Below are 17,711 nucleotides of genomic sequence, written 5' to 3'. Positions count from 1 at the left end.
TTGTCCCACTGCCACAGAAAGAGACTTGCACCATCCTCTTGGCACCGACCTTTGAGATACTTATATATTCACTAATGAATGAGATACCCTCTCAGTCTTCTCTTCTCCAGACTAAACGTGCCCAGCTCCCGCGGTCCCTCCTCATACGAGGTGTCCCAGACCCCTCATCACCTCTGCGGCCTCCACTAGGGCTGAGCAGAGCGGCCCAAACCCCTGCGATTCCTGTGCCGAGCTCAGCCGGGGCCCCTTGCGGTGTCCGTGCCCTCGGTGACCGGAGTGTCCCCGCCGCACCGGGGACCCCGCGGGAACTACAGCTCCCATGGTGCCGCGGGGCCGGGCGGAAGCGGAGCGCGCCGGCGGAGCGGGGCCGCGCAGAGCCCATGGCCGCGCTCAAGTACGCGGGGCTGGAGGACACGGACAGCGAGGAGGAGCTGCCGCCGGGCTGGGAGGAGCGCACCACCAAGGACGGCTGGGTTTACTACGCCAAGTAAGGGCGGGAGCGGGGCGAGCCCGCCGGGAGCGCTCTGACCACCCCGGGGCAGCGTCCGCGGAGCCGCCCCTCACGGAGGAGCCGCGGGGCTGGAGCTGCGGGACCGGGCTGCGGGTGACGCGGGGTCTGTGTGCGGTGCCCGCCCGGCTCCGGGGGGCGCTGGGCTGGGTGTGCGGACGGGCTCCGAAGGTTCTGACAGCCACAGCCGCCCCTGCGGAGCCGCTCCGAGCGGCCGGAGCGGTGCCGAGCCTTCGCCTCCCGCCCCGCCTGGGAATGATGCTGGAGCCGCTCGTGGGAGCGTCCCGGAGCTGGCTCAGTGCGCCTCAGGCCTCCGTGGGCGAGCTCTGTGCATTCTGGTTAAGCCTTACACAATATTGCAGAGTGTGGGAACAGGAGAAACAGATCCGATGGAAGTTAAAAGCTGTGGATGCTGTTCCTCAGCTCTTCAGTACACCTTGGGCAAGAGATAAAGAGTCGCATTTAGCTCCTTCTGTCCGGGCCACTGGACGTGATTCCATCCTCGTAGGTTGCGAAGGGGATGTGCCGCAGGATGAGCTAACTCAGTAGAATATATGTTTATACACTCTCTCCTCTCGTGTGGTTTCTGTAGCCATGCTGATGTTGGGATCTCCTGTCTGATTAAAGCTACAAGAGTTATTCCCTTTCACGAAAGGGTGGAAAAGTATGGTTCAATCTCACCTGTGATGAGTTCTCCTCCTCCCAACTTCTGCTCTTATAAACACTGGACGGAATGCTTTAGTTTATCCACACTTTGTTTTGAACGCTGCAATTTCTCTCTAGGTGTTTGTTTTTCTTAGGTCAATTGCCTGTATATTTCCATTTACTTCAAAAGCTCTTTCAGGAAGGAATCACTTGGTGAAAGTAACAAACCTATGAAATAGCAAGGTATTAGTGAGCATAATTGTTACACAGGCAGTTCAACAGGTCAGTTTCTGAACTCTAGTGAAACTGACCTGGTTTAGTTTAATGATACAACGCAAATATGTCTTTACTGTCTGAAAATCTTGCCCCGTGTGTCTAAAAATATATTGGACGTGAAGAGGTGTTGCACCGTTGCTTTAATTATACACTCTATATGTGTGATACTTCTGCATATTCTAGGAATATGAACATTTATCTGGAATTAGATTATTTTGGTTTAAGACTTTTGAAGATGTTTCTGTTGAGTTAGGTGTGCACACAGGTGGACGGCATTTGTTTGTCAGGCTGCTGTAATTTGATTAAATATCTCCTATTTTCAGGTCACAGAGGTGTACTTGTTTAGTCTCAGCTCCCAGCTGTGTTCCCTGTAATACCATGTGCTGTCACCATGGGGTTGCTGTAAGAAGGGAAAGTTGCTTATGTTGTGTGTAAATTGCTGTTGGGCCCATAGGTTATTTGTAGTTATTTGTGTGTTATTTATTGCTGTTGTCACTCTTTATTTCACACTTGGGCAGCTATCAATTTGGACACTCAGTTAATCCCTGCCTGACTCTTAAAACTTGGATGTTATTTAAAAATACTCAATGAAAGATGAGATTTTAATGTCCAACCTGCTTTCAGCACTTTGGTTATTTTAAGACCTTGTTTATGTGCACATGACTTTGCTTATTAGTCTATAGTGGAGAAAAATCTTATGATGGAGTATTTTAATTCTGTGATTTTAATGAATAAAGACTCTGAATTGGAAGAAAAGGTGGGATACCATTGTTATGTATATTAAATAAATACCCTGCTAGTCAAGGCCCGTGGATAAACTTACCCATCCAAAGCTACAGTTGCTCATGTAGAAATCCAACTTATGTTGATACTTATTACTCGACATATCAGTATTGTTAGGCAGGAGTTTTAGAAAGGTGCTTTTGTAATTTGAAGACTTCCTAATATTATTAACTTGTTGGTGATAAATTCTTTTCTTGCTTCTTTCTTCCTTACTCCTGCCAACGATCATCTTTTTGAGGTGTTTTCTGAGTCTTTTTAACTTCTGAGTTATTTGAGTTTGTTTTTTTTTTTCTTCTCGTAAGCAACAAAACTTGGGATTGAAAGTCAAACATTTATTTGAATTTTTATAGGCTCCTGTGCTCTCTGGTTAATTACTTTCAGAACTGTGGCGATATTTTGGGTTACATCAGGAAGATTATTAGGTAATTTTAAAAAATCTTAAACTTTTTCTTTTCCTGCAGCCACCTAGAAGAAAAAACACAGTGGGAACATCCTAAGTCTGGGAAGAGGAAACGTGTTGCAGGAGGTTTGTGTTAAACTTTCGTAATGAGCTGAGATTGTTACAAACATTTAATTCCACCACAAACTCCAACTGACCTCATTTTGATCTCCTAGATCAAAATTTAGATTTTTTCCCCTGACAAATCAGATGTCACTGATTCTGAGCTTGCAGAATATGGCTGATTTCAGTGGGGTTTTACCTCTTTGATTGTGTCTGTGTAGGGTGATCACTTTGCAGTTTTATGGCTTTCCTGTATTGCTCATAAAGCCAAAGTACTAATTCCAGGTTACAGGTTTTGTTTTAGTGTAGCTTGTAAAGCACGTAGCCAAAAGCTGGGGTTCTGTGTTCCTGGTGTCCATCAGATAATATTTACAGTTGGATTATATTCTTCAAAGAATGTGTTTCTTTTGGATCACGGAGTCTCCCTGGCACAGAAGGAAGCCTCATTAGTTTTCATTTTACCTGTTTTCCCCAACCCAGCTGAGTATTTGTGCCAGAAGAGAAGGCAGACAGTGTTGCAGGACACTTCCAGAGGAAAAGGACTTCTCAAAGACCTTGGATCAGTGCCTTAAATCAGATCTTTCCAGAAGCTTCTGTACCTGGGGGTACTACACTGTTGGCAAGCCATGTTTCTTTTGGCTTTAGTAATCTGACTTTTAGTGAACTATTTTCAGTAAATCTTAAATTAATTAAAGTGAAATAAGTACTTTCCAGCTAAAATTAGAAATACTGTGAATGCCATCTGTTAACTACTTTGGTAGAATTTTTTTATATAAGAATTTGTTATGTAAAGATTTGCCATTTTTCTTCTTTTATCTGTTCTTCCAACTTCATTGAATCATTTGGGTTTGATTTATTGTATCTCATGCCCACTTGAGGGCTCTGATCTTTCAGCTTTTGGTATGTGTTACACATAACTTTTCCTATGTTTTTTGCTATTTATTTTAGCAGAGATACATACTGAACTGTGAGTAGTATAGATCTGTATGTGCTTGGAAGCATGGTTGCATTTTGCTGTTTGTTTTTTTTTTTATGCTGTAACATGAAATAATCTTTATAAAGATTTTTTTAGACTGTCTTTATACTTAATCTGCCAGTCATTGAACTTATACCAGATCTTCTGTGTACTGTACTTATATGAGAAAGCAATTGTGTGTGATTAGGGAAGCAATCCTTCCTTCAAATTCTGATATTCAAGGGCAGCAGGTAGCTGTACCACCTACAGAAATAATGCAGAATTGTCTCATCAGTCTGAGAAATCACTTAAACTTCAAATTGAAGAGTATTCTAATGTCTGAAAATAAAGTTAATGTTTTATGTGCTTTCTAGATCTGCCATATGGATGGGAGCAGGAGACTGATGAAAACGGACAAGTCTATTTTGTAGAGTAAGTATCTCAAATTGTGCAGTGTGTTGAAGGAGGACAGCTGAGTTACATGCTGAGCAGCCTTTTGAGTTATGACACTGTGAAAATATCAGCTGGAAAGACAAAAAGATTAATAAATGCAGCTTCAGAATCCAAATGCAGATATTGCAGTGTCTGCTGTTTCAAGGGCAACTGTGGGGTCCTTTTATAGACTTGCTAAGAAAACATCTTCCCTAAACAACAAGATTTTTTTTCTTTTTTCCCCTGACAAAATTCTGCCTTTTATGTCAGGGGTTCATTTGAAGGTCAGAATGGGTTGTGAATTATGTAAATACAATTATTAATGGATGCTGACACAACTGGGAAAAACGTTTGATTAAATAATGTGATTGGGATGGTTTTAACCAAGCTGGAAAAAAAAAAATTGATTTTTGAGAATTAAATAATCCATTGGAATTGTACATAGCAGTGGTCGCAACACATTTAAAATCTGAATGCAGAGTACAGAGGGGTTCAAACAGTTGAATTTTTGTGTTCTTTTGCAGCCACATAAACAAAAGGACTACCTACCTTGACCCAAGACTGGCCTTTACAGTAGAAGATAATCCAGTAAAACCTACTACTAGACAAAAATATGATGGGAACAGTACTGCAATGGAAATTCTCCAGGGCCGTGACTTGAGTGGGAAAGTGGTTATAATCACAGGAGCCAACTCAGGAATAGGTAGGTTAACATTGCACATAAGGTAAAATATGGCAAACTTCATGTTACAGGCTCTGTATCTTTGGTTTTCAGGCTTGATTTGCACTTTGTTCTTATAAAGCCCCTAATTATAAAGGTGTTTTTTTTAAAATCTGTGGAGAATTTGGAACTTACAGGAAAGCTACAGGAAAGACACCGAGTGCTGAAACAATTGTTTTTTTTATAGAAAAATATTGATGGAGACATTCTACATTATGCAAATATATAAATGATGGCTGTAGAAAGAGAGGGGAATTTTATTTTTATGATCTTGGTGGCTAGGACAAGGAGTGAGGTTTTTATGGATGCAGGGCAGTTCAGGTAAAGTATTCAGAAAAATTTCCTAATGCCAGCAAGTAAACTCAGGTAAAGATTTTCCCAGGAGGCTGTGGAATTTTTATCTCTGAAGGTACTTCCAAGTGAATTTGATGATGAACTTGTGTCAGGATGTTTTACTTGATGCTCCTTTAATTCAAAGAAATACAATTTATGACCTTTAGTAATCCCTGTTAGTTTCATGTCTCACAGGTTCATACATCCTTTCCTAAGACACCCAGCTTGTTTAGATACCTGTTAAATATTTCTGCTTCTATAGGGGGTGAGTGATTCAAATAACTGTTGATCTTTTGTTGCCTTTTGTTGTTTGTATTTTTATTTGTGATGGGATTACAACAATATTGAAGGAGTCTTTATGCAAATTATTTGATGGTTTTTATTTTGCTTCAGAATTTTGATTTAAATGTGTTTTTGAGGACACTGGAAAACCCTGGAAAATGAGTTAATAGCAGGAGTTGCCACTGAATTTTCTTGGGTTTTATTTATTAATTATTTAAGTGAGTGTTATTACACAGGAATCACATGAAGAATTTAGAGCTTTACTGTGCCTTGCAGTTTAGGCCTTAACAGCACATCCTGCTGTCACTGCCTGATGTTCTGCTACAGATTGGCACTGCAGTTGGGGCAGCAAGTGTGGTACTTACCTGTCTCAAGGAATTTGGGCTTCCCAGTGAGGTTTGTGTTCCAGGTTCTCGGCACAGCATTTCTCTGCATTGCATCCAGCAGTACAATTTGCTTTGTATGCAACTGTGCATTCTCTGAACATTTAAAGAATTACCTGGACTCAAAGGGATTTCCCTTCAGCAGGAGCAGAGCTGCCATTCAGCCTTTCTGAATGAGTTTGAGGTGTTTCAAATATGGCAAAAGATCAATTCAATATATGTGATGGTTTTGTCAAGATTTTTTTTTTTATGTTTTTCCCTTAGTTTATAATCTGGATTGGTCACAAGTAATCAATCATATCCTTGCTTGAAATATTTTTTGCTTTGACTTGGAGTCCATAAGTATGAAGGTAACAGATTTGAGATTTAGATGGTGTTATGGCCTATTTAACTCAAAACTCTTGCATATCACATTGCATTTAGTGCTGCTTTAGTCCTATGCAGTGTCTGATGTTTCTTACCAGATGCCATGGAGCATGGATTAATTAGCTGGTTCAATGTGACTCTTACCAGTTCTGGAGCTTATTTTGCAGTTAGTGTAGGATTTCAGTGCTGTGTTCAACTTGGTGTTATAGATTCTTCTTTTGTATTTTCTGTATATGTTGAAGGTAATAGTTTCCTCCCTGAGTATTTTGAGGAGTAAACAATTCCTGTGATTTCAGAACAGCAAAATGTTTTCTTTTAGAGGTTAGCGTAAATAATTTGAGGGAAATACTGTTGTCCATTCAGTAGAAAGAGATATAAAAGTAATATATATTCCTTGTTGAGCATTTTACTCAATACTGCAAGGAAAAAAACCAAAAACATGAACCCTTTGATTGTTGTCCAAATGAGTTTCAGTGGTATGTTTGAAAATAACTAACTATAGTCTCTGTCCATTTGTTGAGAAATGTTTCATTTCAGGATGGGTAGAACAAAGATCAAGCTGTAACTGGATAGAACAGAGTCAGAAAAATGCATTTTCAATTACTGCATTGCTGGATGTTCAAGATAAAGTTTGGAAAATGCTGAGAATCTCTTGAAAGATGGATGAACATAAAAGTGATGTTTTTATTCATCCATATACTCTGCTTTAGGATAGCAATGTTAAAAACAGATCAGTAAAAATGAAATAATATCTTAATTCACTTTATTTGTGAATCTGATACAGAGACTTCTACACAGCTTGTCAGGAGCACTTTTTTCCCTAAGAGTTGAAAAATCTCCTCAACTTCTGAAAAATAGAGATGCTTGCTTAGTTACTGAGGGAATACTTGGGATGAGTTCAGCAGTTTAAGGGTTTTAGTGGTCTCACACGTTGCCTCATTGCCATTAACTTTACATGTCTGTAAATAGGGGCACTGTCTGCCCTGTGCTGGTTCTTTTCATTCCTGGTTAGGAAAGTGGTCTGCATGAATTTCCTGGATTGTACACCCAATTTCTTAACTTAATCTTTAAAATTGTTGTGGAAAGTGTAAGGGGAAAAACTACTAAAAGAATTACATTTATAAACACTTATTTTTTATTAGCAGCTTGGAAAAGGTTAACAAATGATTCTGTTCTTACAATACAATGGATTCCTAGCAGCTCAAGAGTTGGTAGTGAAATATTTTCTTTCTTATTTTGGAAGCTTTTTCTTCTGACAGTGCAGTCCAAGTATTATTTAAGGTTTCTTTCCTCATCTATTTTTTAAGCTGAGTCAAAACTTTGGTTTGAATATCACATTAGAAAGTTGAGGTAACTTTCGGTCCCAGCAAAGCTGGTGTATTAAAAAGAAGTAGGAAAGACTTAACTGAACAGTTCAGTCTTGTGCTGATATGCAAAGGCATATTGTTCTCTGTACATTTAAACATGAATAGTGTAAATTGTCAGTTGGTTTTGTCAAAGTTATTCAGACTTACTCCACTGGGAGGAATTGAAGGTGTCTGCAATTCTGAGTGTGTTTTTCTGTTTAAATGTCTCAACACGAGCTTACAGAGAAAGGCCTTCCCCAGCTTGCTGCTGGTCTGGGCTGATTCCTGCTCACCAGTGTCGCCAGTAGAGGTCTGTGTTGCTCTTTGAAAATACTGAACAAAAGCGACCTGGTGCTTATTACTGTTCTTAGGAAATGCTCCTGTAATTCTATTGTTTGTGTTCTTAATTAGGGCTAGAGTTGTAAATTTATAAAAGTTTGTCAGCAGTTCCTCTAGGTTTAATTTTACATAGAGATTGTGGTATTTTTGACTGTATGTGTAAGCAATCTGAAATGATACAGTTTTTAAAAAGTAACTTTGTTTCAGTATCAGAGAGCCAGTTGTGTAGCTGATATGATTTTCTGACTTGTATAAAAATTGCTGTCTGTTTTTAAGGATCATATATGACCTGTATGGCCACAGGACCATGGTATGTTTTGGTTTCTGTGTCAGGTACAGTTGCATCTGACCCAGTGACTGGGGAGTGTGTCTGAGTGGTGAAGTGCAAGTGGTGTTGCAGAATATAATGGAAGGGCAAAGTGGGTCTGTTCTGTCCAGTCAGGCAGATTCCACAAAGTAGGATGTTTCTTAATGCTTTTCCAAGATTTTGTGACAAAACTGTATTGATAATCACAAACAGTTGCTCAAACTGGGTTTCTAATTTTTCTGTGAGGTGAAGATCAAAAGAAGCCTGTTCATTGCTTTTATAAGGGATGCCCAAAACAACCAGATTAGTTTTTTTTTTCAGAGGCTGAAGAAAATCCAGAAGCTCCAGCCAGAAACTGGCTTGCTGTATTGCTTTCCTTGGTAATGTTTACTGTTTTAAATTGTTTCCTCAAAATAAATGTTGTTTAGTGTTTTGTTGAAATTCTCTTTTTTTCTGGCACTTTTACTTCTTTGTTATGGAAAAGCCTTAGCTAGGAGAGAAGCTGTGGGTCACTAAATCAGTGACTAAAAGATGGGTCACCGCTCCAGTACAATTTTGGTGTGTGTATACATTTGGAGTGAGAAGTTATCATGGTTCTTTTTTTTCTTGTACGGGGCTTCAGTGTTAGCAACTACTGGTGCAAAAGGTTGGGAAATGCACTTACAATCTATCTCAATTAAATATCTGCTTCATGATATAAAAAATAGTTTTCAGTGACTGGCCATGTAATTTTTATAAATGATAAAATTTTTTTTCTTTTATTCTTGTCTCATGTAACTTTTTTCCTAATGACTCTTTGAGCAACCTGGTCTAGTGGAAGGTGTCCCTCTCCCTGGCAGGGGATTGAAACTGGGTGGTCTTTAAGGTCCCTTCCAACCCAAACCTTTCTTTGTTTCTGGGATTATATTTTTAGATGAAAAGCTAGCTTGAAATAGTAAAAAAAGGATTATTACAAAGCTTGTGCAAGTTGGATTGCAGCATTATCACTGAGGTTTTGAAAGTCTAAAAGTCTGATTACAACCAAAAATTGTTAGTACACGTTAGCAAAAGATGACACGTTCTACTAAAACATGTTCTTAACAAACCAAGGAGATGCAAAGCAGCCTTCTTTTTTCCTCTTAGCTACTAGAATAGATTTAGTAACTACACTCTTTCATTCTTTCTTTAAAAATTGATTTAAGTCACACTGACAACTGATTTGCATCCCCTTAAAGGTAGTCACTACTTGAGTATCAGGTGTATGAAATTGGGGGAAAAGGCTTAAAGCTTAAACTCTGCTTTGAGCTCAACTTTCAGAATTGGGCTCTTGATTGCAGCTTTTGAAATGCTTGTATATTTAGTGAGCTCCATTCCCAGTATTAAATGTTGTGGTTAATTGCAGTGAGGGTTTGTATATAGGTGCAAACATACCTGAACATTGTGAAACTGTGGAAGGTAACACTTTCATAATGAGAGTCTTGATAATTTCCTTAATATTAATCATCACAGTAACAGGTAGATTATTAGGTTTGGTTCACACATGGTGGTGCTTTTTGTGATAAGTACAAATTATATGGCTCTGCAATTTATCTTGTGCCTTTCTCTGTATCACCTGCAACCTCCTTGTGAAATCTCTCTCATATGGAGCATTATTTGAACACTTTACATCTGTGAGTAATGTAGAATGGCTACTGCTCTTAGATCCTTCTGTTCCCAGTAGAGTAGAAACTGTTCTGAGTCCTTTACTGGAAAATACAGCAAGGTTTTAGTGCTTAGGGATGTGGGATTAGCAGTTTTAATTCTGGGACCAGTAGTGTCCAAGATCAGATAATGTTAAGGTGGAAATAGACTTCAAACTGTTGAAAGGTTGGGATTCTTTGTTTTCAGCAAGCATACAGTGCTTACATTAATTCAGAAAGAGCACATGACCATTTATTTTTGCCATCGCTTTATTGTACTGCTCTTGGTAGCTTTTTACTTTTTTTCTTTTCATCAAAGTAGAATAAAAATAAGTGAACCTGTCCATTACCAATACAAAGCATGTGGCCAGGCTGCTATGCTGTGACTGTGCTTTTGTACTTTATATTGGCAGAAGGCAATGAAAGTTTGTTTTGTGGGAGAATTCCTGATTTCTGAGCTGTCCTTTCTGTGTGTAGCAGTGTTTGAGCACTTCCTATGTTGGTATTGTTCTGAATCTTTCTTGTAGTTAAAAAGCAGAATCTACCTTGGGAGCCTTAATAGAGCCAAGTGTGGGTAACCTTTGTTGTATTTCTTAGGCACTTAAGTAATCACTAATTGAGTAATGGCTGTTTAAGCTACTACTTGTAAGAGAAGAAAAATTAAACTTTTAAAACTTACCTAAATTTTGTGTGAAGACTCTTTAGGATCTCTAATAGATGCTGGCTACTTTTCACACTATGCCCTAAATCTGTGGGCAGTGGAGAGATAAGAAAAGTAGGATTGAAAAGAATATTTTTATTTTTTGAAGGAATCAAAAATTGACTGCTCTGTACCTGCAGAGAAGAGAATTTTGTGAATATAGGGAGCTATTGTAGTTCAGAATTTACTGAGGGTATTTGTGGGTGACAGCATTTTTTCTGAGGCTTCATCAGCTTTCAAAAAGAAGGTAACATTTGCTGAATCCTAATTAGACCAGTGAATGGTCTCATTTAAGTCAAACTGTGATCATATGGGAGGAATTAAACAGACCCTTCACATATCACTGAGTACTTGGTTTTATTAGTATTAGTCTGACTGTCTTAAATATGTTCATTGTCTTGCTGTACTGCCTGGAGTTTGGTAGTCTAAGCCCACAGATGTTTGTCTGTTGGAAATGACTTATTCAGCTCTATTTTTGAGCTAGATTGCAGGTTTTCCTTGAAAAATGTGCACATTTTTCTTTGAAAGCACTGTTTATTTTCTGATTTCTCTCTCCTGTTTCCACATGAAATAAAGGTTTTGCAACTGGCAGGGCTTCTACAAAGGAACTGCTCAATATAGCCTTTGTTTCAGATTCACTTTATGATTTCTTACATGGTTTTGGTATTTCTCCTATGCTGGAACACCTGAACTTTGTCAGCCTTGAAAAAGTCAGCTTGTTTTTGTTTGTTTTGGGAAGAGGAAACCTCTGAGAGAAAATACATCTGTCTGCTCTTGGTCCCTATTGTTACTTTTCTCAATTCTATTAATATGAAGATTTTAAGATTTCTTATTGTAAACTTCTTTTTTATATGGCTTATTATGATGAATAAAGAGCAAGGTGTTTGCTTTCTAGTATTTATTATTTGCATCTTGTTTCTTACAAGAGCAGAAAAAGGGATGTGAGCTGGAGTAACAAACTTTTGACAGTGCCTCTTGAATTGTCTTTTCCCCAGTTTGGTGAAAAGAGTTTGTTGTCTGAATCAAAATTAATGTTCATAAATGTGTGAAATCCTGTGGATTAATAAAACTTCTGCCTGCTTTTATGAGGAGTTTCTGTACATGGTTCTGATGTAGCTCAGTGGTGCACAGAGAAGGGGGTGCTGGGGCTTTGCTAAGGGGGTGCATCTCATGTTCTCAGTACAGAGCAGAATGTGTGGTGAAGGAACTGCTAGAGCCTTTGCATGGCTGGAGGATTCCATGCTGGAACTCTGAAATGCTCCACAGTTTCACGTGTGGAGAACTGGAGTGGTGCTTGTTCATGGAGCTTTGGATTCAAAGCTTATTGTGAGGCAGACAGAAAGATCAGCAATCTCTAACCTTGGATTATTTTTCTTGGCCAAGTCCTAGCTGTCCCTGAGAGTGTTTTCATGGGATCCTTTTGTATTTATTAGGCTTTTAAAAGCATGGAAAAGCTGTTCCTTGATGTATATTTTGATTTTTTGTGAATTTTAGGCTCCGTGTATCATGAATTATCTTGCACTGCCTGAGTAGCACTACCATGAAAGGTTGGTGTAGAAGTTTTGTTGTTTGCTTCCTACTTAAGCTTACACTTAACTGTTTTTTTTTCCAGTAATTTCCTTTGTGGATTTCCAAACCTTTGTAGCATGCATGAATTTTGTTGTACTAGTTCTTTGAGGGAATGTGAGTATGGTGTTTTTCCAGGAGAGCCTGGGTCTTGCAGGAAGTGTATTTTTGGCCAGGGTAGAGTATTGGGGTAACTGATGTAGAAAAGCACAATTTCTGGAGGGGAATGTGCCTCTGGGGTGGAACTTATAGCTCCATTTTTGTGGTTTGTAGCCATCACTCAGGGATTTGTACTGATGTCATTTGAACAACTAAAAATGCACTAAAAGCTATTATTTTCAAAATTCAATTAATAGAAGAGGGCTCTCTTTAAGTTACAGAACTTTATTCTTAAAATTTATGGCAGGTAAGTGAGTGAGCTTTCCATGAGTGCCATCACTCTGTTTTAACTCTGGCTTAATATTGTGGAATATTAATATTGCTCTGCTTTACATAAGGCTCCAACTGCTTACTTGTAACATACTGTAAATATTAAGAGGTCCCCTTGGACTTCTTGTAATTTATTTTTCTTATTGAGTAAGCTGAAAATGGTGTCAGATGTTCATACTGCTTTTTCATGTCCATTTTGATGAATCTATTTATTACTTGTGTAATGAGCAGTACACATGGTTGGTTAGCCAAGTTATTGAACTTCATCAACCTTGGCTGAAATTCACAATGCATGTGAAACTTGTTGTAACATGTAGGAAATTACATCTGGGCTAAAAGGTTCAATAATGATTACTGCTTGTAAAGGAATATTTTCACAAAGGATGGGATTGGGCTGTGGGCCTGTGTTGTAGTTTTGGGTATTCCTATTACAGTGGAAGAACATATTTGTAAAACAGGGAGCCTTCCTAGGTGGTACTTATTTCTTGTCTTCTCTCCAAGAGCTAGAAACACTTTGCAACTTGATTGCTTTTCTGTCTTTTGAAATACTTAATTTTACAAAGGTTTATCTCACTTTATGCATATTTCATAGCCCAGAGGTGAAAAGACTTTTTGCATGATTCAGTTTGTCTTGCTGCAACACCGAGATTACTCTTTGCATCATTTTGTGTCTTCATGTTTTGAAAACTCATTGTGCTTCAAGAATTGTTTGGATACATACATGCACATTTGTATTACTTTGGAACGCTTGCTAGATGCTGGAGAGGGAAAATGCTAAATGCATTTTATTTTCTAATGACAGGATCTTCTGAGACATGTAGGGACTCCTCTAGATACTGACAACTCTAGTTACAGCCTGTAGATGTACATTAATGTGATGTTTTTGTCTTACTAGAAGATTTTTAGTGACTACATCTATGCTAAGTAGATCCACAAGAAGGAAGGATTTCAGTATCATGTGTCCCTGTTATGCTTCTTATGCTTGGTTATGTCAAGGTGTTACAAAGTCTTGAAACTCCAGTCTGAACCAGTAAATCCCTACCAAGAAGGAAATAAAAGGAGACAGGTAAAAACCTGGGAAGATAAAGATCAAAATCCTGACCTGATAAAAAGGAGTTTTATCTTCAGAATTTGTGATGCCAGAATTTTGTCTGAATTAGAGAATAAGAATAGTACAGTGAGAAAGCAACTGATCTTACACTCATCCTAAAGCCTACAATACACAGTTTTTTTAAAGACAGTGTGTGATTTATGAAAATAAATTTGTCAAGTGTTCTCAAGGGAAGACCATCAAAAACAAAAGTACCTTTGTCTTCTTTTTTTATTATTATTTAATGGTATTTGCAGTTTTTAGGTCACACATTAAACTCTTAATGCCTTTCTCTTGTTTCTATTTTTCTTCTGTGAAGGGGAAATTTTTTTCTTCTCCTTTTCCATTTATTCTGTTTCCTTGTCATTTTAATATGTGAGATCTCTGTAGCTTTGTGTTCTGCTCCATAACCTCAGTATTTTTGTTCCTGTAACATCCAGCTGGTTTTGATTTCTTGCTGTACTTGCACATTGTAGATTTCAGTACTTTATCTGTTGCTTCAGAAAACTCCCTACAGTCTGTCTTCAAATCTGAATAGTTTCATAGTAATACACTTCGTTTCCTCTCCTTCAATTAATGATAGTTACCTTAGTCACTGTGCCTAAGTTCCTATTCATAGCTAATATCTTTCTATTAAAAATACTGGTGAAATTAGGTTTTCTGATTGTTGTTATACTTTCTTGGTAGAAATAATAAATGTGAGGAAGGAATTGTCACAGTTCAGTTCTGGATGTATTTATTGGAATCTTGTTCATGCACTGTGACTCAATGTTCCAAACAATGAGTGTTGCTTAGAAATTTTTCATATTTTTCCCAGGTTATGTTATCTTTGCAAAATGTATGTTTGGGTGCGTCCTCATTATTTATTCTTCATCCAGGCAGCTTTAACACAATACATTCTCTAATTTGGTTTCCTTTATTTTTTACATGAAAATCAAAATCATAAAACTTGTGGGTCATTTTCCTCTTGCGGTGATTAGTCAGAATGCTGCCTTTGTGCAAAAAATTACAGTTTAAAATGTGTGAGATTTGCTGATTCTCCTATATCACAGCCAAATTGAAGGAAACACTCTCACATCATGTATTCAGAGATTCAGGAACTTGGGAGATTCTGGTCATGTTCCTCTCCTGCCCCTGGCTAGCATGAGCAGCATGTCTTGCTTCTGTACATTTGTACGTTGTAGACATTGATTGTGCTACTTAAGATTTTGAGAAATGTGTTATTAACCTTATTTGACTTATGGAACAATGTATGTAAGCAGTAAATTACCTACATTTACAGATTATGTCCGTGTCCATATTCCAGTTTAAAGTGGGAGTTGGATTGTTCTGTCACAAGATAAAATATATATCTCTTGGAATGCTATTCTGATTCTTCAGCAGAAGGAGTAATTAAGATATATTAAGAGTAGGAAATGCAGCAACTAAAAGAGAAAGCTTTTTTAAGAAAGCCTTATTTGTTTGGGTCTGTGTCCAGCTGTGAGCAGATGCTGAGGGGTATAAACTTACTCTTGCTAAATATTTTTAATTCTGAAGGTAAAATTGGATTATTTTGTGCCTTGCTAAGCAGAGTGCATAAAAATGTGCATGACCTATTTGGCAGCACACTTCTGGCACTGTGAGTGAAGATTGTGATCTGTGAGAAGGTGTCTCACTGTGTCTGTGTCTGAATTGGGTCGGTGGTCCAGAGAATAGAGCCTGAGACTTCTTGGTTCTGTTCTTTGCATCTGGCAGTTTAAACACTCATCTCTGGCAAAATAAAAAGTTGCGTGTCTAGAATGTAAGGCAGAGAGGCTTCACAATAGAAGAGAGGAAAAAACTTGGTATGGAGTGTGTAACTGTTATTGATCCTTTGCTTTAGAGGATGGTTGTCGCTGAGCTCTTGGATGGGCTGCTGATCTTCCAGCTGTTAGCGGACTTGAAATGTCTTCTAAAAAGCTACAAATTAATTTTGGTGTGGGAAGATGCATGGCATGTTTTCGTGCACTTCTTAAATGTGTGGCAAAGAGGTTTCTTATTTTTATTTTTATTTTTTGCCCATGGCCTTACATTGTAATTTACTTCTAATTCTTGCTTGTTTTCCATTCTCCTTGCTTTTGTGTACAGACACTTTTTGTTAATACTGTTCTTATTCTTCATCTTTTGTTTCAGAACTCCATCTCCTGCCTTACTTTGTATGTCGGAACCACATGATGGATCATTTGAGTTACATAACAGCTTCCCACCTCCCTCTTCCCTTCGTAGTTTAAAGCACACCCAAAGGTTTGCCAGTTTTGAACTAGAGAGCAATGAACTGCATCTTTCCCGTGCTCAGGTCTTTCTTCAGCATCCTCAAATGACTCTTTTATTAAACTTTTCTTATGCTGCCAAGCTAAACCAATTGTCTTATCTCATATGGCCCAAAGACAGAGGTGGGTGGAGATTGCCAGAAATCCGGTAGTGCTGTTTTAATTTTCAGTCTGTGCCTTTCCCTGATACAAAATGTGAGCTCTCAGAACAGGACCTGGCTCTGTATGTTTGATTCCCTGAGATATCTCTTTTTTTGTAAGCTGAACTGTGAGCTTTCTAGCACAGAACCTTGTTTTATTATTTATCTGTAAAATATTTAGTATGCGTTTTAAAATCTTTCACTGTTTGTATAACTGATATAAATAAATACATAGCTTGTTTTAAGAAAAAAAGTGGTCCAGTTTATGTTGTAGCACTTTCTCTGTATCTTTACATAACACTGAGCATTTCTCGTGGAATGACTTTGAGATTAAAGCTGGGAGGATCTAGCACTTTAGCTGACAGCACAGTATGTCTTTTAATTATTCTGCCTTGGATGAAGTATTTCTCTTTATTGAATTTACTTCTTTTATTAACATTGCACTGTTGTACTTGCCAAAAGGAGATTCAAAACATGCAGCTAATTTTTTTTATTATGTTTAATTAGGGCTCAGCTCAGCAGTACAGAAACCTATGATAGTGTTGGCTAACAGAGGAACAGAAGTGTACTTGAAAAGAAACTAGACAATTTCTGGCTTTTTTTTCTCCATTTTTGCTTTGGTGGGAAAAGCTATTGTGTTGCTAAAATCTACTGCTGATGCAAAGAGCAGCTTTAGAAAAGAAGTGTTTGCCAATCCCCAAGAGAGACAGTCAAAGATAAATTTTATATTCCCTGGGATTTTTTCTGGTCACTTGAGTAAGCTTGTCTAAGAAGGTGTGTTAAGTGTAGCAGCAGAAAGGGAGGAAAAAAAGCCCCAAAGTTTTGGAAAGGCGGGGGAAGCAAAAACCCCACCCCTCAAAACAGCTTTTAGAATCCAGTGGATGCTGAATGTTTGATCAGCCTTAGGAATGCTGTGAAGGCTGGCATTTTTCCAGAACACAAACCCTCCAAGGGTGTGTGGATTAGACAGAAACTGAAGTCCCTTTGCTGTTGGCCTTTGCTGCTGCTGGTGTTGGGTAAATCCTCACGGTTTGTGTGTGGGACTGGTGTAAGTTTTGTGGCCACCACCTCTCTTCAGCTCACCTCAGCTTTGCTGTTAAATAATGATGAAGCTACAGCAGCGTGCACAAAAATGTTATTTATTTCCTTAATAATGTATTCAAGCACTGGTATTTATAAATAGGCTGGCTTTATTTAAGCAAATAAACAAAAGAACTGATCACTTATTATCCCACAGCTGCTAAACCTTCAGGAATAATTACTGCTGAGATGTGGAGTGCCCTAAATGTCACAGCAAATTTGACTGCTCAGACCTGATCTAGATTTCATCAAGATACTGGTTTGATGTTGACTTACGTTATGGGAAGATCTGTTGTTTTCTGCTACTCCAGATTTCAGTTAAATGTTTAATTTGGAAGTGTTTATTTTGCAGTAAAAATAGAAGTAGTGTGTTAACATAACTGTAGTCTGACAAAATATTTTTTTATCCCTTATGAATATAAGCATTTGTAATTCTGAATAATTTAGGGTTTTTACTAAAATAAAGAATATGAGTCACACTAAGATAAGTTCTGCTTGTTTTGAGACAAAGTGGTATTTCAGGTTTCTTTTAAAATGTGTGTAACTCTATTTGACTTGACTTGTAATAATACATTTAAATAC

At 38.2% G+C, this 17,711-nt stretch overlaps 1 protein-coding gene across 1 annotated transcript in view; it reads left to right on the top strand.

Moving 5' to 3' along the window:
* The first annotated feature begins 356 nt into the window (after positions 1 to 356).
* Positions 357 to 17,711, top strand: part of WWOX (WW domain containing oxidoreductase) — a 477,447-nt gene continuing 460,092 nt past the window's right edge. Inside the window, exons 1-4 of the mRNA XM_005528189.2 lie at positions 357 to 487; positions 2,674 to 2,738; positions 4,044 to 4,101; positions 4,626 to 4,804. Of these exons, the coding sequence (XP_005528246.1) occupies positions 381 to 487; positions 2,674 to 2,738; positions 4,044 to 4,101; positions 4,626 to 4,804 (409 nt within the window). The 5' untranslated portion in view covers positions 357 to 380. The remainder of the gene's footprint in view (positions 488 to 2,673; positions 2,739 to 4,043; positions 4,102 to 4,625; positions 4,805 to 17,711) is intronic.

This window comes from Pseudopodoces humilis, chromosome 14 (genome assembly GCF_049639895.1).
Source record: "Pseudopodoces humilis isolate 2021_Gansu_Grassland_sample_001 chromosome 14, ASM4963989v1, whole genome shotgun sequence".
Classification (NCBI taxonomy): Eukaryota; Metazoa; Chordata; class Aves; order Passeriformes; family Paridae; genus Pseudopodoces; species Pseudopodoces humilis.
The sequence above is the reverse complement of the archived record's forward strand: the minus strand, read 5'-3'. Positions and strand labels throughout refer to the sequence as shown.